Source organism: Squalius cephalus (genome assembly GCF_949319135.1).
Source record: "Squalius cephalus genome assembly, chromosome: 20".
NCBI lineage: Eukaryota > Metazoa > Chordata > Actinopteri > Cypriniformes > Leuciscidae > Squalius > Squalius cephalus.
The window spans coordinates 2,789,132-2,813,652 of NC_137141.1; the positions used below are offsets into that span (position 1 = coordinate 2,789,132).

The 24,521-nt window shown below is 37.0% G+C and overlaps 1 protein-coding gene across 3 annotated transcripts; it reads left to right on the forward strand.

Annotated features, from left to right (window-relative positions):
* The first annotated feature begins 337 nt into the window (after nucleotides 1-337).
* rps6kl1 (ribosomal protein S6 kinase-like 1) lies at nucleotides 338-22,991 on the forward strand. Of its 3 annotated transcripts, none has more exons than XM_079853188.1 (12): nucleotides 338-394; nucleotides 1,262-1,337; nucleotides 5,262-5,567; nucleotides 7,631-7,755; nucleotides 9,094-9,186; nucleotides 9,314-9,361; nucleotides 10,635-10,767; nucleotides 14,135-15,352; nucleotides 16,759-16,848; nucleotides 16,962-17,044; nucleotides 17,759-17,854; nucleotides 19,495-22,991. In XM_079853188.1, the coding sequence occupies exons 3-12, from the start codon at nucleotides 5,423-5,425 to the stop codon at nucleotides 19,603-19,605; spliced, it is 2,142 nt and encodes a 713-aa protein (XP_079709314.1). In that variant the 5' UTR covers nucleotides 338-394; nucleotides 1,262-1,337; nucleotides 5,262-5,422; the 3' UTR covers nucleotides 19,606-22,991. The 3 variants fall into 3 exon arrangements, with proteins under 3 accessions (XP_079709314.1, XP_079709312.1, XP_079709313.1); XM_079853186.1 differs by having other exon boundaries at nucleotides 339-394; nucleotides 1,269-1,337; XM_079853187.1 differs by lacking the exon at nucleotides 1,262-1,337 and having other exon boundaries at nucleotides 374-394.
* The last annotated feature ends 1,530 nt before the right edge of the window (nucleotides 22,992-24,521 follow it).

Below are 24,521 nucleotides of genomic sequence, written 5' to 3' on the forward strand. Positions count from 1 at the left end.
TTCTCTCAGTGATCATAAAATAACACTGATCTGTTGTGAGCACAATACATTTACTCAAGAGTCACTTTAAGATTAAAGGCAGATTTGAATAGAACTCTTAAATTGCCTTTTCAGGACAAGAGTATTCTTCATAAAGGCCAGATTGGGGCATGTTGTCACAATTTCATGTTGTAAATGCTGTTATCTTAGGCAGGTGATTGATTAGCTTTAATATTACAGCATGTGCTGAAAATTCTGTAACAGACTGTTTGTGAGTTACAGCATCCAGGGCGGGCGTGCTGACGTCACCGGGGGTGGGGGCGGATCACGATCCGCCAATAGGAAGCGTTTGCTGTTCCTGCTTCCTGATGTTGATGATGCGGAGCGGATGCTGAGGATGAGGATCTCGCGCAAGGTTCGTTTTCTGTTCCTCTTGTAAATATATAATGACAGCGCATATTAACTGTTAATAACATACGATTGTACTTCATATAGAGGCGCAGTTTAATATTGTAATGTTATATAATAGTATTTGCTGGGAAAGATCATCGTCATCACCGTCATATAAGGGGGTCGCGAGTGACATCACACGCGTTTGAGACTGTATGATGGTGATTGTATACAATCTATACAAGCTATAGCTTCACGTGTTCATGTCATTGTGTTCCTGCTGTTTCTGTGTGTCTAACTGAACCTTCACTCAATATTACCATAAAATACCACAATTATTTAAAGGAATATGGGATCGCCCTGTGTAAGACGAGTCTTTCATTTGTGGCAATTGTGTCTCAAGCCTTATTGTGATTTATTGCAGTAATTATAGTATTTTTGCAGAAACTATTATGAATGCCCTTGGTAAATTATGTTTAGGGAAATTCAGTTATTTTTTCCCCTTGCTATTCTAACTTTAACTTTCATTGGGCAAAACTGAATGAACAGGTTTTTTAAAACAGGGATGTGAGTTTTTCCACACCTCGTCATATTTTGGTAATTATATCATGCCTGTTCATATACAGTGTTATTTTAGTATTATTGATATATACTATTAGGGTTAGTCCCCAAACTTAGGTACTAATGAGCACTTGTGACATTAATACAGTAATAGTAAAAGCTACTTTGTGTTTTGTAAAAAGAGCTGTAAATAAATTGACTTGATGTAAAGTGCTTTGTTAGAATAAACATTGCAGGATCGCAGTCATTCTTCATCAGAAATCACTGAGTATTTCTCAGTCTCTGTTTGAGTATAGAATGAATATGAACTTCTGCGTTTGGTTTTATTCAGGATAAAGCCTCTTCCACACCATGATCAGATGGAAACACACGGCTGCTTTATGTGACAGAAGTCAGGGGTCGCAAAGGTGAGTCGTGCATTGTGTTTAATTTCACAAACTATCAGTATTATAATATTACTATTACTAATAAACAGATAGTTCAGACTCTAGATTCTGATTGGATGTGAAATAACAGACACAGTCTAATTTGTGAACAATGTGTCACTCATCAGCTGTAAACAAATAATTCTAATTCTTCCTCATTTTGAGCAAATCCTACTCTGTACTTTCACATCACTTTATAACGGTGTAACGGTACACAGAAGTCACGGTTCGGTACGGACCTTGGTTTTGGGATAATCTGTTATCATCATCTGACTGTATTCGTCATCTGACTGTATTTGTCGTCTGACTGTATTCATCATCTGACTGTATTTATCATCTGACTATTCATCATCTGACTGTATTCATCATCTGACTGTATTTATCATCTGACTATTCATCATCTGACTGTATTCTTCATCGTCTGACTGTTTTCCTCGTCTGACTGTATTCGTCATCTGACTGTATTCATCATCTGACTGTATTCATCATCTGACTGACTGTATTCATCATCTGACTGTATTCGTCATCTGACTGTATTCATCATCTGACTGTATTCATCATCTGACTGACTGTATTCATCATCTGACTGTATTCATCATCTGACTGTATTTATCATCTGACTATTCATCGTCTGACTGTATTCATCATCTGACTGTATTTATCATCTGACTATTCATCATCTGACTGTATTCTTCATCGTCTGACTGTTTTCCTCGTCTGACTGTATTCGTCATCTGACTGTATTCATCATCTGACTGACTGTATTCGTCATCTGACTGTATTTATCGTCTGACTGTATTCATCATCTGACTGTATTCATCATCTGACTGACTGTATTCATCATCTGACTGTATTCATCATCTGACTGTATTCTTCATCGTCTGACTGTATTCATCATCTGACTGTATTTATCATCTGACTGTATTTATCGTCTGACTGTATTCATCATCTGACTGTATTCATCATCTGACTGTATTTATCGTCTGACTGTATTCATCATCTGACTGTATTTATCGTCTGACTGTATTCATCATCTGACTGTATTCATCATCTGACTGTATTTATCGTCTGACTGTATTCATCATCTGACTGTATTTATCGTCTGACTGTATTCATCATCTGACTGTATTCATCATCTGACTGACTGTATTCATCATCTGACTGTATTCATCATCTGACTGTATTCTTCATCGTCTGACTGTTTTCCTCGTCTGACTGTATTCGTCATCTGACTGTATTCATCATCTGACTGTATTCATCATCTGACTGACTGTATTCATCATCTGACTGTATTCATCATCTGACTGTATTTATCGTCTGACTGTATTCATCATCTGACTGTATTTATCGTCTGACTGTATTCCTCATCTGACTGTATTCATCGTCTGACTGTTTTCATCATCTGACTGTATTCATCATCTGACTGACTGTATTCATCATCTGACTGTATTCATCATCTGACTGACTGTATTCATCATCTGACTGTATTCATCATCTGACTGACTGTATTCATCGTCTGACTGTATTCATCGTCTGACTATTTATTATCTGACTGTATTCATCATCTGACTGTATTCATCATCTGACTGACTGTATTCATCGTCTGACTGTATTCATCATCTGACTGTATTTATTATCTGACTGTATTCGTCATCTGACTGTATTCATCATCTGACTGTATTCATCATCTGACTGACTGTATTCATCATCTGACTGTATTCATCGTCTGACTGTATTCGTCATCTGACTGTATTTATCATCTGACTGTATTCGTCATCTGACTGTATTTATCATCTGACTGCATTCGTCATCCGACTGTATTTATCATCTGACTGTATTCGTCATCTGACTGTATTCATCGTCTGACTGTATTCGTCATCTGACTGCATTCGTCATCTGACTGACTGTATTTCTCATCTGACTGTATTCATCATCTGACTGTATTCGTCATCTGACTGTATTCGTCATCTGACTGTATTTATCATCTGACTGTATTCATCGTCTGACTGTATTCGTCATCTGACTGCATTCGTCATCTGACTGACTGTATTCCTCATCTGACTGTATTCATCATCTGACTGTATTCGTCATCTGACTGTATTCATCATCTGACTGTATTCATCGTCTGACTGTATTCATCATCTGACTGTATTCATCGTCTGACTGTATTCGTCATCTGACTGTATTCGTCATCTGACTGTATTCGTCATCTGACTGTATTCCTCATCTGACTGTATTCGTCATCTGACTGTATTCGTCATCTGACTGTATTCATCATCTGACTGTATTCGTCATCTGACTGTATTCATCATCTGACTGTATTCATCATCTGACTGTATTCCTCATCTGACTGTATTCCTCATCTGACTGTATTCCTCATCTGACTGTATTCATCATCTGACTGTATTCATCGTCTGACTGTATTCGTCATCTGACTGTATTCGTCATCTGACTGTATTCATCATCTGACTGTATTCGTCATCTGACTGTATTCGTCATCTGACTGTATTTATCATCTGACTGTATTCATCGTCTGACTGCATTCGTCATCTGACTGACTGTATTCCTCATCTGACTATATTCATCATCTGACTGTATTTATCATCTGACTGTATTCGTCATCTGACTGTATTCGTCATCTGACTGTATTCATCGTCTGACTGTATTCGTCATCTGACTGCATTCATCATCTGACTGTATTCATCATCTGACTGACTGTATTCATCATCTGACTGTATTCATCATCTGACTGTATTCATCGTCTGACTGTATTCGTCATCTGACTGTATTTATCATCTGACTGTATTCGTCATTTGACTGTATTCATCATCTGACTGACTGTATTCATCGTCTGACTGTATTCATCGTCTGACTGTATTCATCATCTGACTGACTGTATTCATCATCTGACTGTATTCATCATCTGACTGTATTTACCATCTGACTGCATTCATCATCTGACTGACTGTATTCATCATCTGACTGTATTTACCATCTGACTGTATTCATCATCTGACTGTATTCGTCATCTGACTGTATTTACCATCTGACTGTATTCATCATCTGACTGTATTCATCATCTGACTGTATTTACCATCTGACTGTATTCATCATCTGACTGTATTCGTCATCTGACTGTATTCATCATCTGACTGTATTCATCATCTGACTGTATTTATCATCTGACTGTATTCGTCATCTGACTGTATTTACCATCTGACTGTATTCATCATCTGACTGTATTCATCATCTGACTGTATTTACCATCTGACTGTATTCATCATCTGACTGTATTCGTCATCTGACTGTATTCGTCATCTGACTGTATTCATCATCTGACTGTATTTATCATCTGACTGTATTCATCGTCTGACTGTATTTATCATCTGACTGTATTCATCATCTGACTGTATTCATCATCTGACTGTATTTATCATCTGACTGTATTCATCGTCTGACTGTATTTATCATCTGACTGTATTTATCATCTGACTATTCATCGTCTGACTGTATTTATCATCTGACTGTATTCATCATCTGACTGTATTTATCATCTGACTGTATTCATCGTCTGACTGTATTCATCGTCTGACTGTATTTATCATCTGACTGTATTCATCGTCTGACTGTATTCATCGTCTGACTGTATTTATCATCTGACTGTATTCATCATCTGACTGTATTTATCATCTGACTGTATTCATCATCTGACTGTATTTATTATCTGACTGTATGCACTGAACATATAATTGTAACTGAACATAACATTGTAACTGAACACTGAACATTAATACTGTAACAAATGTTTTGTTCATTGTTAGTTCATGTTAGTTAATACATTAACTAATGTTAACTAATGAACTTTATTGTAAAGTGTTACCTATATATTTTCTCTGTGTTGCACAGGTGGACACTGGCCTCGCTCCACATGTGTGTGAACGCAAGAGAGACCAGAGGCCTTGTGGAGGGTTATTAATGACCAGAAATGTGCCACTTCAGAAGTGTTGTCACAACTACAGATCCATCGGCTGGTTCTGGTTCCTGTGGACATTTGCCCTTTCTAACCGATGACAAACATGGCAAAGAAAGACTATCTGCTCGATGCAGCCCAGCAGATTCGAATGGCGTTGGACAGAGAAGTCAATGAAGATTATGAGGCGGCGTTCAGCTACTATAAGAATGGAGTCGATCTGCTGCTCAATGGAGTTCAAGGTACTTTACTGTTGTGTCCTCTGGCGTTATAGCTAAAAGAGCTCATCAAATTATATAGTCATTGAAAATTATTACTGACTGTGAAAAACACATTTTGACCTGGAGGTTCAGTAATGCTGAAAAACACTTTTGGATCACATGTGCACTGCCAACCGTTGTTGACTTATTAAGTGCAAACTCATTGCCTTGATTCACTTCTAATGTTTCATTTAATTGTGTTCAGTCAAGGTAAACAGAAGTCAAAAAGTGATTATTCCTTACTTATCCTTTACTTTCAGTTATCTTTACCAATCCTTGTAAAATTTTATCTATCAATTTCAGTACCATAGAAAAACTATTTAAATGTAACTATTTGGAAATAAAAATGTTGGTAATGCTTTACAAAAAGGTTTGTTAGTTAACATTAGTTAATGTATTAACTAACATGAACTAACCATGAGCAATACATTTGTTACAGTATTTATTAATCCTTATTAATGTTAGTTAATAAAAATAAAGCTGTTCATTGTTTGTTCATGTTAGTTCACAGTGCATTAACTAATGTTAACAAATACAACCTTTGATTGAAATAATGTCTTAGTAAATGTTGAAATTAATATTAATAAGATTAATAAATGCTGAAGAAGTATTGTTCATTCTTAGCTCATGTTAACTAAGGTAGTTAACTAATGTTAACTAATGAACCTTATTGTAAAGTGTTACCAATTTTTTTAAATGAAATCTTTATGGAGATAATAAAATTCTAAGTAAGTAATAGATTTGTCAGGTTGTGGTGGAAGGAGTAATTGAAGCGATATCTGATTTTAAATAAGAAATAATCCAAAACAAGACGACAAACACAGATATGAATCCCACGCATAACGACGAGCAAAGACATGCATAGAGAAGAGAGAACTGAAACATAGGCTTGCAAATAGACAGAGTAAATGAGGAACTAGAGAAGTCACAGATGTGGAGAATCAGTAGCTGAGGGTGAACAAGAACCTTAGAGATCAAGACAACCATGAAAGCAGAAGCTAAACCACAGGAAAAGCAAAGACAGGTACAACGGCACTTCAAAATAACTTCAAAATAAGATTGTACTGACAGGGCTGTCGAAGATAGATTAAAACAGCATGTTGCCTTCAAATATGTTTCAGCTAAATAAACATTGCTTTGAAAGTGGAAAATCAGTAAGAAGAAACACATCGCAGGGAACAGAACAAGTGCACTGCAAGATTTTGTCATCCATTCATTGCTATTGTTATTAACACAAAGTCAATTATTGCAAAGTTTTTTTGGGGGGGGGACTTTAGTGTTACAGAGGTTTCTGTAAATGTCAGTATAAACAAAATTTGTTGTGGGCCATGACACAAAGACGGTCAGCCACTGTGTTCAAAACAGGTTAAATAAAAAAAATTAAAAAAAAGGGTGGTTTTGCAATACCAATACATAGAGTTAATCACTAAAAAATAATAATGAAACTGTACAAATGAAACTTAACTTGAACACCTCTAATTTATGAGGTAGTAATTGTTGTGTATTTCCAAAATACAGGAAAGTTTCCTTTTCGAATATAGATTAAAGTCCACAAATAAATGTAGAGAATTTAAACAAATTCACAAACAGAACGAATTACATCTCTGTACAGTATATCAGAATTGGAGATGTAAGTTTAATTTGTGAGCATTTGTTTGAGAAGAAAGACAAAATTTAACTTATATTTGCATATATGGTTGGATTCCACCTGTTTCCATCCAGAGCTTTGAAAAACGTTCCACGCGTGATAATATCCCATGAAAAGAAAAAGAGAAAAGAAGCAAGCGTAAGTTAATCTGTAATGAGGGCGATACATCATTTAAATCTCAGCATGAACTATTTTGATTTGGAAAAGGAAAACCAAAACACTTGCATCCTCTGATCTTCTGGGAACTATATTGTTTGATAATTTTGATAATTACATGATTTAGATTGGAAAAGTCTGCTAAAATGGCAGATGGTAGGATAGATAACATTAAGACTGTGTTTAGCAAAGGGTCATTCATAGATCTCCACGCTAATGCAGAGTCTTCCGTGTCTTACAGTGGATCCAAATAAAGAGAGACGTGAAGCCGTGAAGCGGAAGACCACTCAATATCTGAAGCGAGCCGAGGAGATCTTCATCTCTTACTTGCAGGACAACATCTCTAAAGGATCCACTCATTTAGGAGTAGGTGACAAATGTGCATGATGAGATCTTGCTGAACATGATTTTTCTCTTTTGATTTTTGATTTTTTTTAGTTACCTTTTTGGCCAAACTCCCACAATTCACCCCTTAAACCCGAATAATAAAATTATTAAGCAACCACTGAATTGAATAACACAAACTATTATTTTAAAGCTTAGAAACTCTGGTTTTTAATGCATCTAACCATTTTAATCAACTATTAACGAGTGCTTGAGTAGTCTCTCTAAACGGGACCGTCCGTGTATAATAATAATAATAATTATAAAATAAAATATTAATCATATTTTTCAAAACTACTGCCTTGAACAACACAAAATCGATGTCATTTGAAAGCTTAGAGTTTACCTTTCAATGCATGTAGCCAATTTGATAAACTCCTAAGTTGTGCTGAGTTATTTGCTGATAAAAAAAAAAAAGTTTTCTTAATTTATGATTACTGTAGTTTTGGAGTTATGAGTCCTTACTTTTGTGTGTCACTCAGAAAAAACAACTCTAAAAATGCCTTCAGGGCTTAAGGGGTTAAATGTGGATAAGTAACTTTATTCACTTATCTAAAGTTTAACTTGAAGAAAGTAGAATGTAGAGTAGAATGTACTTAGTAATACTCAAAGTAATAGTAATAAAACTTTATGTTTTCTTCCATGATTTAATTTAAACAGTAAACACACAATTTCTAAAAAGATAACAGATAAAATGTATTTATATACAGTATATATATATGAACATGAAACATGTTTATGATTTCAAACATGAAATTCTAAGAATTTAATTTAATTAATTTTTAATTAATTGTTCATTAAAAGTTTCATTATTTCAATCAATTAGACATGCTTTTTGAGTACTAAAATGAAATTTTACAATTTAAATGGAATCCAGAAAAATTTAAATGGGGGAGAAAAAAACCCCGAAATCCCACACCCCTCCAACTGCCGATATCGTTGTGTTTAATATAAGCGCTGCAGTTTTGTCGTTTTCCACTTTAAATGCTCGAACTCTTTACAGCAGGATTGATTCTGATTGGCTGTCGATGTTTTTATAGTTCATAAGCTGGACAAAATCTCTCTAAACGTAATTCTAACGATGTCGTTCCTCTGTGGTGTTATAGTTGTAGTTGTGGTGTGGACTTTGCTTTTCTCTGAGAGTTAGAGCGATTATTAAATCTTTATAATTATCGTTATAGTTGTCGTCCTTGGAGTGAACAGGTCTTAAGTGGCCGGTTCTTGGCCAGAATAAGCTGCAATGTGAACCAGATGTTTGCTATTAGTTAATATCCTGACTATGTTTTTTTCTCTGACACATGTTATTGTCCTGGTCATCAGGGTTATAGTAGCTTACGGTTTCGGTCGATCCGACATCTAAGTTCGCCGGTGGAGAATCTGGCGATGTGCAAAGTCGTTGGAATCATTGATAAGGTACAGTATGTGAGAAATATCTGCTCCTCTCATGCTTCTCATGGCTTACAACTAGTCAGCAATTCTCTATATGCCAAGACATTAAAGTCATTGGAAGTGCAATAGTTATAATGTGTGTTTTCCACAGGTGCTGACGGTTGAAAGTCTGATAAGCAAGGAGACATTTATTGTTAAGGTAGGCATTTGAAACAGAAGTATTCTGGTTCCTTTCAGAAGTGAGCGGGAATCAGGCCATCCCGGCCGACACTGTGTTGCTGTCTGGGCTGTTATTACTGCGAGTCTGCTTGGATTGATCCTGTTAAAAGCTAAATCTGAGTACAAACTCGTCTCGGGTTACTGAAACCAGACACTTGAGATATTAGAATTGGCCAGCTATAGAGACAGGTGGACAAAACAAAAAAGTCATTTGAAACCAGCAAACACTATAGGAAATACAATCAATACTACCATGCTGTTTAAATAATGTGCAATTTCAATAATATAGCATTATTTTCTTGCATTACAGTAATGAAAATTAGATTTTTTTTGTTGTATTTATTAAGAGAAATACTAACATAGCAATCCAGAAATCACATTAATTTCTGTATAATGCCATAGGTCTATTAAATTTATGTATTTGGCGGATACCTTTATCCAAAGTGACTTACATTGCATTCAAGCTATACATTTGTTTCAATTCATGCATTCACTGGGAATCAAACCCATGTCCTTGTCGTTGTTAGTGCCATGCTCTACTGCTCTAATATCGGTATCGGCCGATATATGTTCATTTTTTAATATTATCGTTATCGGCCTGATAAGAAAATTTTGCCGATATATTAAAGCAGATAAATAATGCATTTCCTTCAGCTGAGACACATCAGATGTGCACTGTCTGCCATGAGGGTTTTAAATGGCTTGAAATATGATTGGAATCACATTGAAAAAGGAAAATACAGTTCAGTGCAACATGTGCAGCGCAAGTCTGTCATATCGACCACATAAAATTATAAAGAGAACATCATAATTGTGTGCCTGGAACATGGATTTTAATGGTGAGACTTTTGTTTTTGTAATCAAGCTCTCAAAAATTATATAAAAATGTGGATTTAGATTTATCGATTATCGGCTTTCAAATATAAGCAATTATTGGTTATCGGTAGCGACCAAAATGTTCATATCAGTGCATGCATACCTATGTTTTTTTGTTTTTTTTTAATCAAAGCACAAGTGACCCTGTGCTTGTAGTTATGGTGCTGTATGTCTGAATCAAGCCTTAGAATTTGGTTAAACCAAGCTATCTTACTAGTCAGCATACTGAAGGGCAGTCCAGTCATGCCAATGCTGCCTTCCTTTTGGAACAGACTTTGTGTCAGGAGCTCATTTATGTTGCCCTAAAAGGCTGTCTAAAGAGTCAGCTCTCTAGAAAGGGCCTAATTCTGGTGTGAAAAATTCTGCTTTGTGGACAGAGTTTACCCAAGTCGAGCTGGGAGAGCCGTGAGAGGTCGACCATCATTCCTCAGGGAGTGCCCTTCATGGTGAAGCTGCTAAAATACTATGTCAGTGAAGACACTGTGTTCCTCCATCTAGAACGTGTTCAAGGTGAGTAGCACTTTTCACATTGTATATTGTTCCAAAGCAGTTCGACATAGTATATCCCCAGTGAACAAGACAGATGTGACAGAGGCAAGAAGGAAAAACTTCACCGGTGTTGATGAGGAAGAAACAGGAACCAAGACCCTGCTGGGGAACCCAACCATCATATTCAATGATTATGAGAATCGTCTTTGTTGAACAGATGGTTTTCAGTCCACACTTAAGCTGTGTCTGTGTCTCAAACTAGGCTATTCCAGAGCTTAGGATCCATATATGATAAGAGCCTACATGCTCTTGATTTTGTTAGTTCTATCAAAAGGTCACATCTGATAGTAGATCTTTTAAAGGGTAACTCTCGCCAAATTGCAACCTTGGCTATTTTTGTTAATCTACCCGAGTCAAACATTCGTGTAAAAGCATAATTAGAATGGAAACGGCACTTTTAGGTTTGACCGTATTTTCGTTTTCGGTCAAAATGCCTTTTGAATGGGAGTGAATGGGGCACTACAATGATACCATCAAAATCGCTATTTTTAAAACACTAAGAAGGCTCGACACAACATGAAACTGTGCTCGAAGTATCACCAGGGGCTCTACACATGAACTCCAGCATTGAGAACAGTGTTTGTGTACACAGAGTTTATTAAAAAGAAAGGTTTTGTACGACTCACTTTATTCATTAGTGTTTCCGGTGGCTGGAATTTAGTCAGTCAAAAGTAGTTGATCTCCGAATGCAACGTAACATGAGGAGAGTAGAGGTGGAAAGACCGCATGGCAACGATCACGTGTGTTTCGTGTTTATTCTCACACCTTTAGTTCCATTAAAGCTCACAGATCAGTTTTTTATAACAATAAACACTCTTTTCATGTAGTCGCGATGTTATTAGGGGTGGGGAAATTTTTTTATTCTTAGATGCATTGTGACGTGGACGATCCTGAATCGATTCACAAATGTAAAAAAAAAACGTTTTTCTAAAAAAACACGTAATTTTCTTCTAATAACGTAATATGGAACGCAAAAGGCGGAACTCTGAAGCGCGGAAGTGCAGCGCCCGGACAGTCTGTGGCGTGCGCATAACAGACGCGAAATCCGAACAGCACCCTCTTACGTATGGAAAATTTGCATAATTTAATTGTGGACTTTTTTCTATTTTTGTATGAAAAGCTGCTTTCTGTATTGTTTTGTTTTCACATCAATATGTTGTTAACAGATCTGCTATACGTATGTTATACGTAGGTTTACTGTACTGCCCTCCGCAGGCACAGTGTGCATCAGTGCAATGCCAGTCACTAAAAGTTACATTTTGACTGTGCTCTCAGCAGATGTTCATTCACTTTTTTTGTATAAGCTGTTTTTGATTGTGGTATACAGCAACAATTTCAAGTCTTAGACTCTTTATTATTTATTTGTGTTTAAGAGTGGCTTTGTATGTTACTAATTATTCAGAATATGAGTAAGTCCACAAGCATTATTTTTGTATGAGAGCTTCTGGTACATAATTCTATATTTTTGTCTGAAAGCTGTTTGTGATTTTGCTACAGCAAAATGTTTATTTAGTTTTTGTCTGAAGGATTATATTGCTCATTGCACATAACAGGAGGATGTTGGATAGAAGTCTATTATTTTATGTTAGAGATTCAGAATATGCTGAAGTTTGTATTCGTTGACTACAAGTTTGCTGCTAGTACAGGCTCACATTTATTTTCCTATTGGTTCTTTGCAATGTTGGGACATACAGGTATGCTGGCAAATGTAACCTTACAGTTGACTTGCCAAATCACTTCCATGTGTTTTATTTATAATAGATATTGAAAGTAAATTCTTCATGGGTCATTATAAATACTTTGCTTTAAAAGTACCAAGTAGTCACACACAAAAAAAGATGCATCAATAATCGTTTTAGCATCGCATCGCAGCCCTCTGAATCGTAATCGAATTGAATCATGAGGTGCCTAGAGATTCCCACCCCTTGATGTTTTATTGTGGCATGTTTATTAAAATAAAACCGATTAAAAAACGTAGACTCCATTGGCTGATAGTAGCTATAGGCTAATGTTGAACTTTATTCTTATTCAAACAGACGCTGTATGAAGCAGTACATAAAGTATTGAATGAAAATGTCTCTGAAACATCTGTGTATTTGGCAAATATTGCATTTATTTCACTTCACTACGGGAGCCAGAAAGTGTCCGACCTCACGTCTCCATTTGCAGCTCCTCTCGCCTGCAAGCGGCAACTCTTGCCGATCGGTTACATCAGCCACAGCCGATGTCCAACACACACCTATGTTGCTGTTTGGGCAGTGATAACAGGAAAATTATGCAACAAAGTGTGTTTCAGCTGTACAGCAGATCTAGAAGAAAATAGTGTCATAGTCCAGCTTAAGTAATTTCAGTGATGGTTCATTTCTGTTTTAAAAAAAGTTATTAATTTAGTTAATTTGTCTATACAGCAGCTCTAGAGAAAACAATAATGTCATCGTCCATCTCAGTTCAGTTCTCATACAATGGTGTCAATGCAGGCAGATCAATCATATTGTTGAATATTAAGTGAACTTACTCTGCAGGAAAGTGGACCTCAAGGGCCAGAGTTGAGAACCCCTGCTCTATAGGACATTGGCCCATCAGGAGCAGGATTGGAAAATTGAAAAATGTTTAGCATTACTGTTGCAAATTTCATACATGGGAAAATGTGTTGCACACTGAAAAAAAAAAAGATCCATATCAAGCTATACTTTGCAAGACATTGGCCCTAAACTCTACAGCAGGGATTCTAAACTCTGGCCCTCAAGGTCCACTTCTCTGCAGAGTTTGGCTCCAACCCTGATCAAACACGCCTGAACAAGCCAATTAAGGTCTGCAGGATCACTATAAACTTCCAGGCAAGTGTGTTGGAACAGGTTGGAGCAACAGTCTGCATGAAAGTGGCCCTCTAGGTTCAGGATTGGATACCACCATCAGTACTGAGGTCTAATCATGAAATCGATGGTGCAAAGGTCAGGAGATAAAAGTCAAGAAAAATGCATGCATGGGAATATTTGTTGCACACGCTCTGAAAAAAAATATCTATATCAGGAATCTTAATATCTAGCCCTGGAGAGTTTAGCCTCAACCCTGATCACAATAAACTGCCTTTTAATTTTCTAGTAATTCTGAAGACCTTGATAAACTTGTCCAGGAGTTTGATCAAGGTTGGAGCAAAACTCTGCAGGACAGTGGACCTCAAGTTCCTGATTTTAAAAGAACCCTTATCTATACTGTTTCAACAGTTGGTAGGCCATAAGTTCCTGATAGTAGGATAGTTGGAGGGCATTTGAAAGAGTGGTCCATCTGCTCACAATGACAGCAATTTAACAGCTCTGCTTTTCTACAGGTGGAAGACTCTTTTCCAGACTTAGCAGGGTCAGAAGTGAAGCAGTCAGGGAGTATCCAGAATGCTTCAGCCCCAACCAGCACAAGATCTACCTGAAGAACAGCTACACCCTCCCTGCTATCCACCAGGATATTTACCTCAATGAGAAATGTGAGAGAACTACACCTCTTGAGAGGCCAGGGAGCCCAGCTGGTCATTGTCTTGAGAACTGTAGAACCCGTTCCTACTGTGAAGATACGGGGCGCCAACAGGGGGGTTCTCCAGGACTGTATGCAATGAGGACAGATAATGCGCTTCCTTCTGTCTGTCCACACAATGTTCTTAATTCTTTACCTCAGGATAATGTTCCTCTTCCCGTTCATCCCTGTGTGATTGTGGACACTCGGGATCCTCTTGATGTCACTTCCGACCTTCTAGGAAATGATGTCCGCATTGAGCGGATCGACTCTTGCATGGATCTGAACAAAGCCTGGATTGCTTTAGAACCTGCTCAGGGTTGTGAAAGTTTCACTGTTCCAGGATCAAACTCGGATATTCTAGGATTCAGCTGTGCAGCTCAGATCACTCCAGCCTCTTTATTTGGTGAAAACGCACAACCAACCCTTTGCAACACAGTTGACGTACTTCCACAGAGAGTTCGGATAGTTCCCAACACATCACATTTACCTCCACGAAACCAAGCTCATGATGGATATCCTCAAGAACAGGGTGTTACTAACTGTAAACCCAGTGGAAATGGACAGCTTGGACAGTTTGTGGCTGAGTTGAGCAAAGTCAGTTCTCATCGCTATCCACTTGAATGTACAACTCAAAAGCAAGAAGGTATCTCTTTAGACTTCACAAAGATGACTTCTCGGGGGAACTCTGTTGATATGGTGAGGGAGGATGGGAAGGAGGACATGGAGAACTGGCATTTTTTCAGCCCTTCATATAAACAACCTCAAGTTGGCATGATCTCTTTCCCATCAGCACCCACCACAAACAGCTCCTGTTGGAGTGAAACTAAACTAGAATACCCTCATATGAACGGCTTGGGCCATCCAGCACAAATTAAGGCCAAGAACTTCAGTGCCAAATGGAAGTGGGGAAGACAGGGACTCCCCGAGGACGAGGTGCGACTGTGGGGAGCTCAGATTCTGTTGGCATTGGAAAGTCTTCATGAGCAGGGCATCATGTGCCAGGACCTAAACCCAAGAAATGTTCTACTTCGCAGCAGTGGTATGTTTTCTGTTGCCAAGTCTTTAGCCTTCAACTCTGATCCTGCAGGGCCACTGTTCAGTAGCGATGTTCAATTCTTGAACAAATCCTTGTTGTAAGCCATTAACCGGTCGAGTCGGTTCACAGAATCAAATGTTATTTCCAGGTTGATGACGCAAGATTCACATCCGAAGTAGCACATACGCTTCTTTCGCATCACCGAATAAACCAATAAGCATGTCCAGAAATGTAGGATCAAAACTACAGGCAGAGTTGAAAGTCAGCTTTTTGATCATGTCTGACTGGAAAAAGAACCTAATGAGCTGACTGAGTTCTTAGAGGATAACCAGTGGGTCTAGTCAGTACATTTTGATTCATTTATTTGTAATTGATTTTTTGATTCAGTAACCCATCTGGACGTGGTCACTGGCTCATTCGGTGCTGTGAAGGAGCGTTTGGAAGCTACTCTGAAAGTGTGCCTTGCATCCTCTGCGTGATTTTCCTCAAAAAAAGTCACGCGTATCATCAACCTGGAAATAAAGTTCAATTCAGTTTGATTCTGTGAACCGGCTCGACTGGTTACCGGCTTAAAAGAACATCACTACTGTCCAGCAGAGTTTAGCTCTAACCATAATTAAACCCACCCGAACAAGCTAATTAAGTCTTCAGGATTACTAGAAAGGATTACAGGCAGGTGAGTTTGATTGGGTTTGGAGCAAAACTCTGCATGACAGTTTCCCTCCAGAACTGGAGTTGAAGAGCCCTGTCCTATGCATCTTAACATTGAAACTATACATATATAATCCTGCTCCTGGATGGCTACCATCCTGCAGAGTTCAGCTCAAACCTGCTCCAACACACCTGAAACTACATGAAAATAACAGGCAGGTGTGTTGGGCCATGTTGAAACTGAAATCTGCAGGAAGGTAAACCTCAAAGAGCAGGATTGGCTAACCTTGAACTACACATTGACAGTATGTTGAATCTTTTTCAGTTATCTGATATAATAAAGGAAAAGTTCACAGAAAAACTAATTTATCCATCATCAATTCACCCACGGGAAACAAGAACATACTCTAGTCCATATAAAGAAATAATTGGTGATTTTTATTGTCAAGATCTGAAGGAAAAATGGCAGATTTAGATGCGTCATACTAGGTTTGATATCATTGTTACCAAACACCATTGGTTCATCATCATTGGATTGTGATGGCTTTGTATCACATGACATCAGAAGATTTTGCAATGTAGGGCTTATTGTCGTTTATGGAACTATTTTGTCATTTCATTGTCAATTTCATTAGATGGACAAGAGCAGCTCGGACATCATGTCTAGCATCTCTTTTTGTGTTTCACGGAGGAAAGACAACAGGTTTGGAACGTTATTCTAGTATTTTAAAACCGTTGTTCAAATGTATTGCCCACAGGTGAGGCGTGTCTTACGTACTTTGGACTATGGACGGAAGTTCAGCCTGAAATTAACCCAAAAGCAATGGAAGAGATGTACTGTGCACCAGGTAAGACATTTCAATTGGTTTTTCACAATCACATCAAACTGCAACATTTCTAAGACACATTCTGTTCTCTTGAGATGTAATAACTAGTTGTTTTTTTTACTAATTTGGTGCAGAAATTGGAGGCGTATTGAAAATCACAGAGGCATGTGATTGGTGGAGTCTTGGAGCTTTATTATATGAGCTTCTCACTGGCATGGTAAGCAAAACAATTTTGCTTTAAAAGTAAAGAATTAAAACTAACCCAAGAATCGCATGCACTAAAAACAGCTCAGATTGTTGGATGATTTGTTAGTGAACGTCAAATTTGTCTGTTTTGTATTGTATTGGCTTTTGAGGTATTTTTGCAGTCGCCTTTGAACAAAATCTACTACAATTATATGGCGTATCAAAACTTAACCTTGGTTACTCACATAACTCTGGTTTCCTGAGAGGAGGGAATGAGACATTGTGTCAGTAGCTGAAGCTATGGGGAAATAATTAGTTATATTTATAGAAACTACATCATGGGCTCCAGGGGAGGGGCGAATGCTAGCTTCTATAAAATATACTGGCGAAGATAGCTCAGGCGGACAAGGGTCCCAAGGGCAATGAGCCGACGGGAGCTTGTCACTCCCTCCCGGGCGCATCTGCTTCTTCTGCGGCTTGGCTTGAGTGGTCGATTGGAGTCAGGAGCCCAGTACGAGAGCAAGCCGAGTGCGGAGAGAAAGACAGAGCGTTGGCGCGACCCAGGCAGAAAACACAGCAGTTGTGGTGATCCTTGTCTTTGAGAGGTTCCCCACAGGAAGAGCAGGTCTCACCTTCGTTGTCAGCTACTGATGCAATGTTGAGTGAACCGAACTCAAAAAGGAACAGCAAATCTCCTTGGTCTTGAATGTGTTGTTTTCACCTGTTCAACTTTGTTTCTCTCCAGCCGCTGTGGCAGTGCCACCCGACAGGCATTCACCCTCACACGCCACTCCACATCCCAGAGTTCATCAGTACGGCAGCCGCCTCGCTTCTCACTGAGGTAACTGCTCTCTCAATGCAAGCTGATAGGGCAGTGTGTGCAGTGCTTGAGTCATGGGACAACCACCTATTTACGTAATGTAGAACAGTCACAATAGAGAAGAAATTGTTAGATAAATAGAGAGGACATATGATATCTCACCAAAACATAATTAAACCTATAATTTTGAATCATAATATGTAAAAAAACAAAAAAAAAAAAAACATAATATAACGATGCACTAAAGTGTAACAAATCAAAGTCAACATTGTATTCCAATACATAGATTAAAATATATATATATATAGAAGTACAATATAACATAAAATTTCAATGAGATATATAAATCAGACTCGACAATATATTCTCAATTCCAAAACTTGGATTTCACACAAAAAAATGCACTAACGTATAACACATCTGGTCAAGTTTTTTGGATTTTGTAAATGTCATTCTTTTTGGGACCCACGTTTCCGCCCACGGCGCCGCCATTTGGCTTTCGCACATGACAACAGTGTTACCAGTCCAAACGCAATGGCAAAAGTCCGAGCCAAGCCTGAAACTGTTGTGTGGTTGAGCACAGACGAGCACTGAACACTATTGACCAGAACATGTCACCGCTGTCTTATAAAGACCTCAGGAACTGTGGACACTTGTGGAGAAGTTCAACATGATGATGAGATGATCAGTGTAACTCCACAACAACTACAGAAATGTCTCCACTAACATTCAGAAGCTCTTCCTGAGTCTCTCCGTAAGGCTGCACTCACTACTGGTTATTCTGGGATTCTGGATGAGGGAGATTGGCCTGTTCTGTTATTGCCGGAGTTTCTGAAGCTTGTGTGAAGACTCCGCCCTCTTCTGAACGGGGGCGGAGCTGCAGCTCATTTGCATTTAAAGGGACACACACAACAACGGCACGTTTTTCTTCACACCCAAAAAGTGCCAAATTTGACAATCTATAATAAATTATCTTTTGAACTGAAATTTCTCAGACACATTCTGGGGACACCATATATATTACATCTTGTGAAAAGGGGCATAATATGTCACCTTTAATGGATCGTTTGGCATTCAAATTATAGACAACAATGTTTGCATACTTCTTTACTTAAATACAATAAAAGCAAATCCAGATAACCACATTTAGCTATTTTTTTTTTAAATTTAAGGAACATCCTTAACCTGCTGCTTAATGCTGCATTCATGGCACACATCTATATTATACCTAATTTAAAATGAAATAGGTTGCACAGTAAACATCCCATCTTGCACACGTTTACTAAACGATTTGAATATAGTTCATACTGTATCTTGTGTAAATTTGGTTGCCGTGAACACTTCCCCCGTCACTCCACTCAAACAAAGTTATTAAAACCAGTGGTTTCTGAGAAGTGAGACTCAAGACTTCCTTCCGAACAACTTAAAATCATCATAAATATAATTATACGTGGACATGACATAAAACATACATGGATATTACATGGAAAACTAGTAAGAACATGAATGCAGTGTGTAAACTGTTCCGCATGTATAATCTGTACTCATAAATGTGTTTGTGGTGTATCGCCGTCTTGTTCTAATGCTTTTTATATTAGTATATAAAACCTTTTCTCTTCTGTCTCTGTATATTCTCCATAACTGTTTATGGTTTCCCGCAGTTGCTCCAGTGTGATGCGTGCTATCGTCTGGGATCCGGAGGCGGTGGCGTGAGCGACATCAAGTGCCATCCGTTCTTCTCCTCCGTCCCGTGGCTCACGCTCACGCCGTAGTGCCGTGTGAAAGTATTCACCCCTCCATCTGTTTCTGCTGGTACACCTCCAGATATTAAAGACCCGGCGTGTTGAGCACGATCATCAGAACACCGAGGCTGAGTTCCTCTCTTTCATATTTACAGGCAAACCACAATTATTCACACACCAGATATCATTTTTGATATTTCTTTAATAGTGAGTGCAGGACACTATATTTAGCTATCCTCACTTACATAAATGAACTAAAGTACACTGTGACATATTATACCCAAATATTCTTCATACAGAGACTACCAGTAAAATCTACAGCGACACTTTTGAGCTGATCGTGTTTTCTTAAGTGTGTTTTCTTTAATTGCTAATGCTCTTTTTACACACACACTGAACACAATGAAGCATTGCTTGGTGATTGGTTGAGCTAAACTGGTATTATCTAATTGTGTAGTTAAATTTAACAGCTGACAGATATTCAACATAATTCATGTGTGAGACAGTCTAACAGAAGGATGGACAAAACCAGTCAAATATCAGCTGAGTTCTGCTCATATTTTAGTACCATTTTCTAAACTATAGCGAATAAACCGTGATAATGTGAGAAATGCTGAAGGTGTCTGAATAAATGTTGGTTTGACTGTATATGCCCTTGAAAATATTTCACAACAACTACAATGTTACCCAGCTAACAAAAATAAGCATGTTTTACTAATGTTCCCATTAAGTAATGAAAACGTTATTTCTGAATGTTCTTAGAAATGTTATTTTTTTTACGTTTTTTTTTTTTTTTTTTTGGTTATGTGAACGTTAAGCAAACATTCCATTTGATCATTCTTCAAACATTATGGGAACGTTACTTTTGAATGTTCTGAACGTTCTGAAACTTGCATGATTCTTTTTTTTTTTTTTTTTTTTTATAGTTATGTGTAAAATTATTTCACTTTTGGCAGGTCAAGAAAATGAGTCTAAATGAGAAATGATAAAAGCTGATGTGTTAGTGCTATACTGCACATTTTCACAAATATACAGTCTGTATTTAATAAATTACCATACTTTATGGACATTATATAAAACTGCATACTAATGAAATGGTAAGAGTAGTGAGCTAGTATGCTATTCATGAGCTAAACGTGTCAGGTTATCAAATAATTTTCAAAAGTACAAAATCAAATATTCCCTGTGGTGTTTGTTAACACAAATGCATAATAATTATAAAAGATTGAGTAAATGCTGATTATAATAGTTTTAGATGGAGTTACGCGTGTTGCGTGTTATTTGACCAGACGGCAGAAACAGTGATGAGGGTGAATCTTTCCTGAAGCTCTGACGCGGAGCACAGCCTCGATCCTGGAGGATTTCTGGATTCATCATGTACTTTTACCACCATCTGGTGGAAGCAGGGGATACTTCTCCACATCAGCAGTTTTCTACATCACACACACACCTGCAGTGAACAGCTGGATCGCAGCGAAGCCCTTTTCTGCCATTTATGAGAAGAAGAAAATCATGCTTTTTTAAATTATAATAAAAAAAAAAAAAAACATAGACATTATGACTTAAAAGTAGAAAATCTGACATAAAAAGCCAAAATTATGACATACTGTCATATTTAATTGACGAAAAGTCGAAATTTTGACAACCATAATTATGAGATAAAAAGTAGATGCATGATTTAAAAAGTTATAATTATGACAAAAATACTATGTCAACATTATGACTTAAAAGTAGAAATTCTGACATAAAAAGTCAAAATTCAGATGTTAAAAGTCATTATGTTGATAAAGAAAGCCTTATTCCTACTATTTCATAATTTTTTTACTTTCATAATTATGGCTTAGTATGCCAATTTTGACTGATGTCATGACTTTTTATATCATAATTATGTCAAAAAGTCCAAATGATGACACTCATATTTAAGAGATGAGAAGTTGAAATTATGACATGCTAAGTCGACATTGACTTAAGTAGAAATTGTGACACGTTGAAATTATAACTTAAGTCATAATTATGATATAAAGTCAAAATGATGAAATTTTAAGTCATTTAAGAGGTGAAAAGTCAAAATAATGACTGTCATGAGATTAAAATTAGATAAAATCGATATATCAAATATTTTTTAGATTAAAAAAATCAAAATTGACACTGTCAGCATTATGACAAAGTAGAAAATCTGACATTAAAAGTAAAAATTATTTTATTTAATATAGATGAAATATCGAAATGAGAACAGTCATAATTATGAGATGAAAAGTAGATATATGGTTTGTCATAATTATGACAGACAAAATTCAAGAAAAAATTATGACATATTAAGTCATATTTAATATAAATAAATGTATATGATTGTCATAATTATGATATAGAAAGTCAAGTTTATGACAGTCAAAATTAAGTCATAATTTGTACAAATTTTTTTTTAACTTTCATAATTATGTCTTATGTTAATTTGACATGTCATTATGACTTTTTATATCATAACGACAAAAAGTCAAAATTATGACATTTAAGAGATAAAAAAGTAAAATTCTGACAAACCAAGTCGACATTGACATGAAGTTGAAATTCTGACTTAAAAAGTCACATTATGATATAAAAAGTCTAAATTATGACAGTTTAAATTGTCAAAAAATCAATTATAATTTAAAAATGTGAAATGGGTTTCACAGACAAGGCTTAACCTGCCTCAGACTGTAACGCATGTCTGATCGGTTCATCTGAAAGCACATCTTAAAACATGTCAGTGCCATTGATTCATGTTTCTAAGGCTCGTTTATAAAAGCTGCTTAAATGTCCTGACTGAACGAAGGCCTAATCCTGACTTTATCTAAACCCCGTCTGTGAAACCAGGCCTGTACGCCATAATTATGACTTTTAATTAGATTTGCCAAGGCATGACTTTTCTCTTATGTGACGTAAATGGTCTGGAAGGGTCGATTCGCGGCACAACTTTGCACTTGCTGTTCTGCAGATAAAAGGCAATATTCCCGAACACCAAACATCTCATCATGAGTTTAGTCCTCTCCATTTCCAGATGAATGTCTTTTCTTGATCTTATGTGATTGCATTCAATAAAAGCACTCATTTCTTACTAGTGGTTGTGAATTATTCTGGAAGACAAACACAAATGCATATCTGTCAGAGCATAATGTGATCTTTGAGATGATCTTTAAAAAGCCCCAGTGATCTCAGAGTGAAGCAGGTGTTTATGGTCTGTCATCTTCTCAGGCGTGAGAATAAAACCCCCAGTGACCTCAGAGCATCTTTAGCATGTGAGGCCACACACACCAGAGCTGCACTGTACCTTACTTTCATATTCTCCAGAAGCCTTGCGAGCGCATTCAACACAACCACAAACACACACCCTCATCTCGTGCTGCATTAGTAATGTGTGTGTGTGTCCCTGCAGCATCTCGGCCTCCTCAATATACATGTGCAAAACAAACAACAAAAAAAGCTTCTTTTTTTTTACACATTAGGAAGCAGATTAAAACATTTAAAAAGATAATAGCGACTTTATATCACGCATTTCTGAGATAAAAAAAAAAAAGCGCAATTAAAAAATAACTTTTTTATTTTTATTCTGTGGCAGAATTAAGCTTCCATATACGTTTTTTTCCCATTAAGATTTTTACTCTTTCTTAAGTAAAAGTTCCTTCTTTTTTTTTTTTTTATAAATGAATATGTTCTAAAATATAAAATATGCATCTCAATTTATCTGCCATTAGGAGGTTCTGGGCTCATCAAAATCCACCTCCTAAACTAAAAAATAATTAAAAAAAGACACATTTAGGGGGAAAAAAACAAGAATAAAAATGACAAACACAACAAATTAGTAAAACTTTACAATTAAAATGAAATCAGAAAATATAAAATTATACTAAATATTAACAAAAACTATAACAGTATATCAGTGATACCAAAATAAAAGTGATGCATCAAACCTGATAAGCTCATATTTCCCCTTCTAGCTCTTTCCCTGCCAGCGTGTTTGATCATTTTCACAAGTTTCATGGCCCCCAGAATATTATTTTTGTATCTGAACATGAAATATATCATAATTAAGAACAGACCCTCTGTTATTAACCCTGTCTTATTCTGGCCTCATGCATTATTATTTGATCAACTCTTGAATGTGGGTGAGTTTCATAAAAGTGCAACATCGCTGGAAAATTCTGTCAGTTAGAAATATCCCAATAATAATGATATTATCTATATATTGTTATATAGCCTACATGTAAATAAAATTTGGGAATATTAACAATAAACCCGTTCTTTTCAGGAAGTGAAGCCTTTCAAGGTCTCTTTATTCACTATGTTTGTCAGCCTTATTATACCATAATTATCAAATTATTGAAAGTGGGTTTCAGCACAAATATCAGCATTATTCAAATGATCAAACTGCACTGTAACCCTGACAACCGTCCGCTTTATGAAGGAATAGAGCTTAAGATGGAGCAATGCAGCGTGAACACAGAGTCTGATGTATGACCGGCTTCATCTCCACGTGTGCTGTGATCGTCAGCAAAGACCCGTTCCAGAACTATATTAGCATCACACCGGCGGACGATACCGCTCAGTTTAATCTGCAGTTGTGTCGCCTGTCACTTTAAATGCTCGCGCTCTGAAAGCAGGATGGATTCTGATTGGCTGTCAACAACAAAAACAAATCATTCTGAAAGTGATTCCAACGGTATCGTTCCTGTGTTGGTATCGTCGTTATAGTTCTGCTATTCTGTTACACTTAGAGCTATTTTTAGAACAATATCTTTATTGTTATTATCGTTCTTGGTGAGAGCGAATCTTAAAGTCCCCCTGTAGTCCATCATTGTATCCCTTTAAACTCATCTTTGATCACCAAAATGACATATTTAAAAGTTTTTCATGCCTTAAAATATCTTGAATGTAACTCGACACCCTCGTCTCATTTAGTATGCACGGTT

Excerpts from the sequence above, each read along its gene's own strand:
- rps6kl1 (XM_079853188.1), top strand. The coding sequence starts at position 5,423 with ATGACAAACATGGCAAAGAAAGACTATCTGCTCGATGCAGCCCAGCAG. Across the intron at positions 7,756-9,093 it reads AAGGATCCACTCATTTAGGA|GGTTATAGTAGCTTACGGTT; the intron begins GTAGGTGACAAA and ends CCTGGTCATCAG. Across the intron at positions 9,187-9,313 it reads TCGTTGGAATCATTGATAAG|GTGCTGACGGTTGAAAGTCT; the intron begins GTACAGTATGTG and ends TGTTTTCCACAG.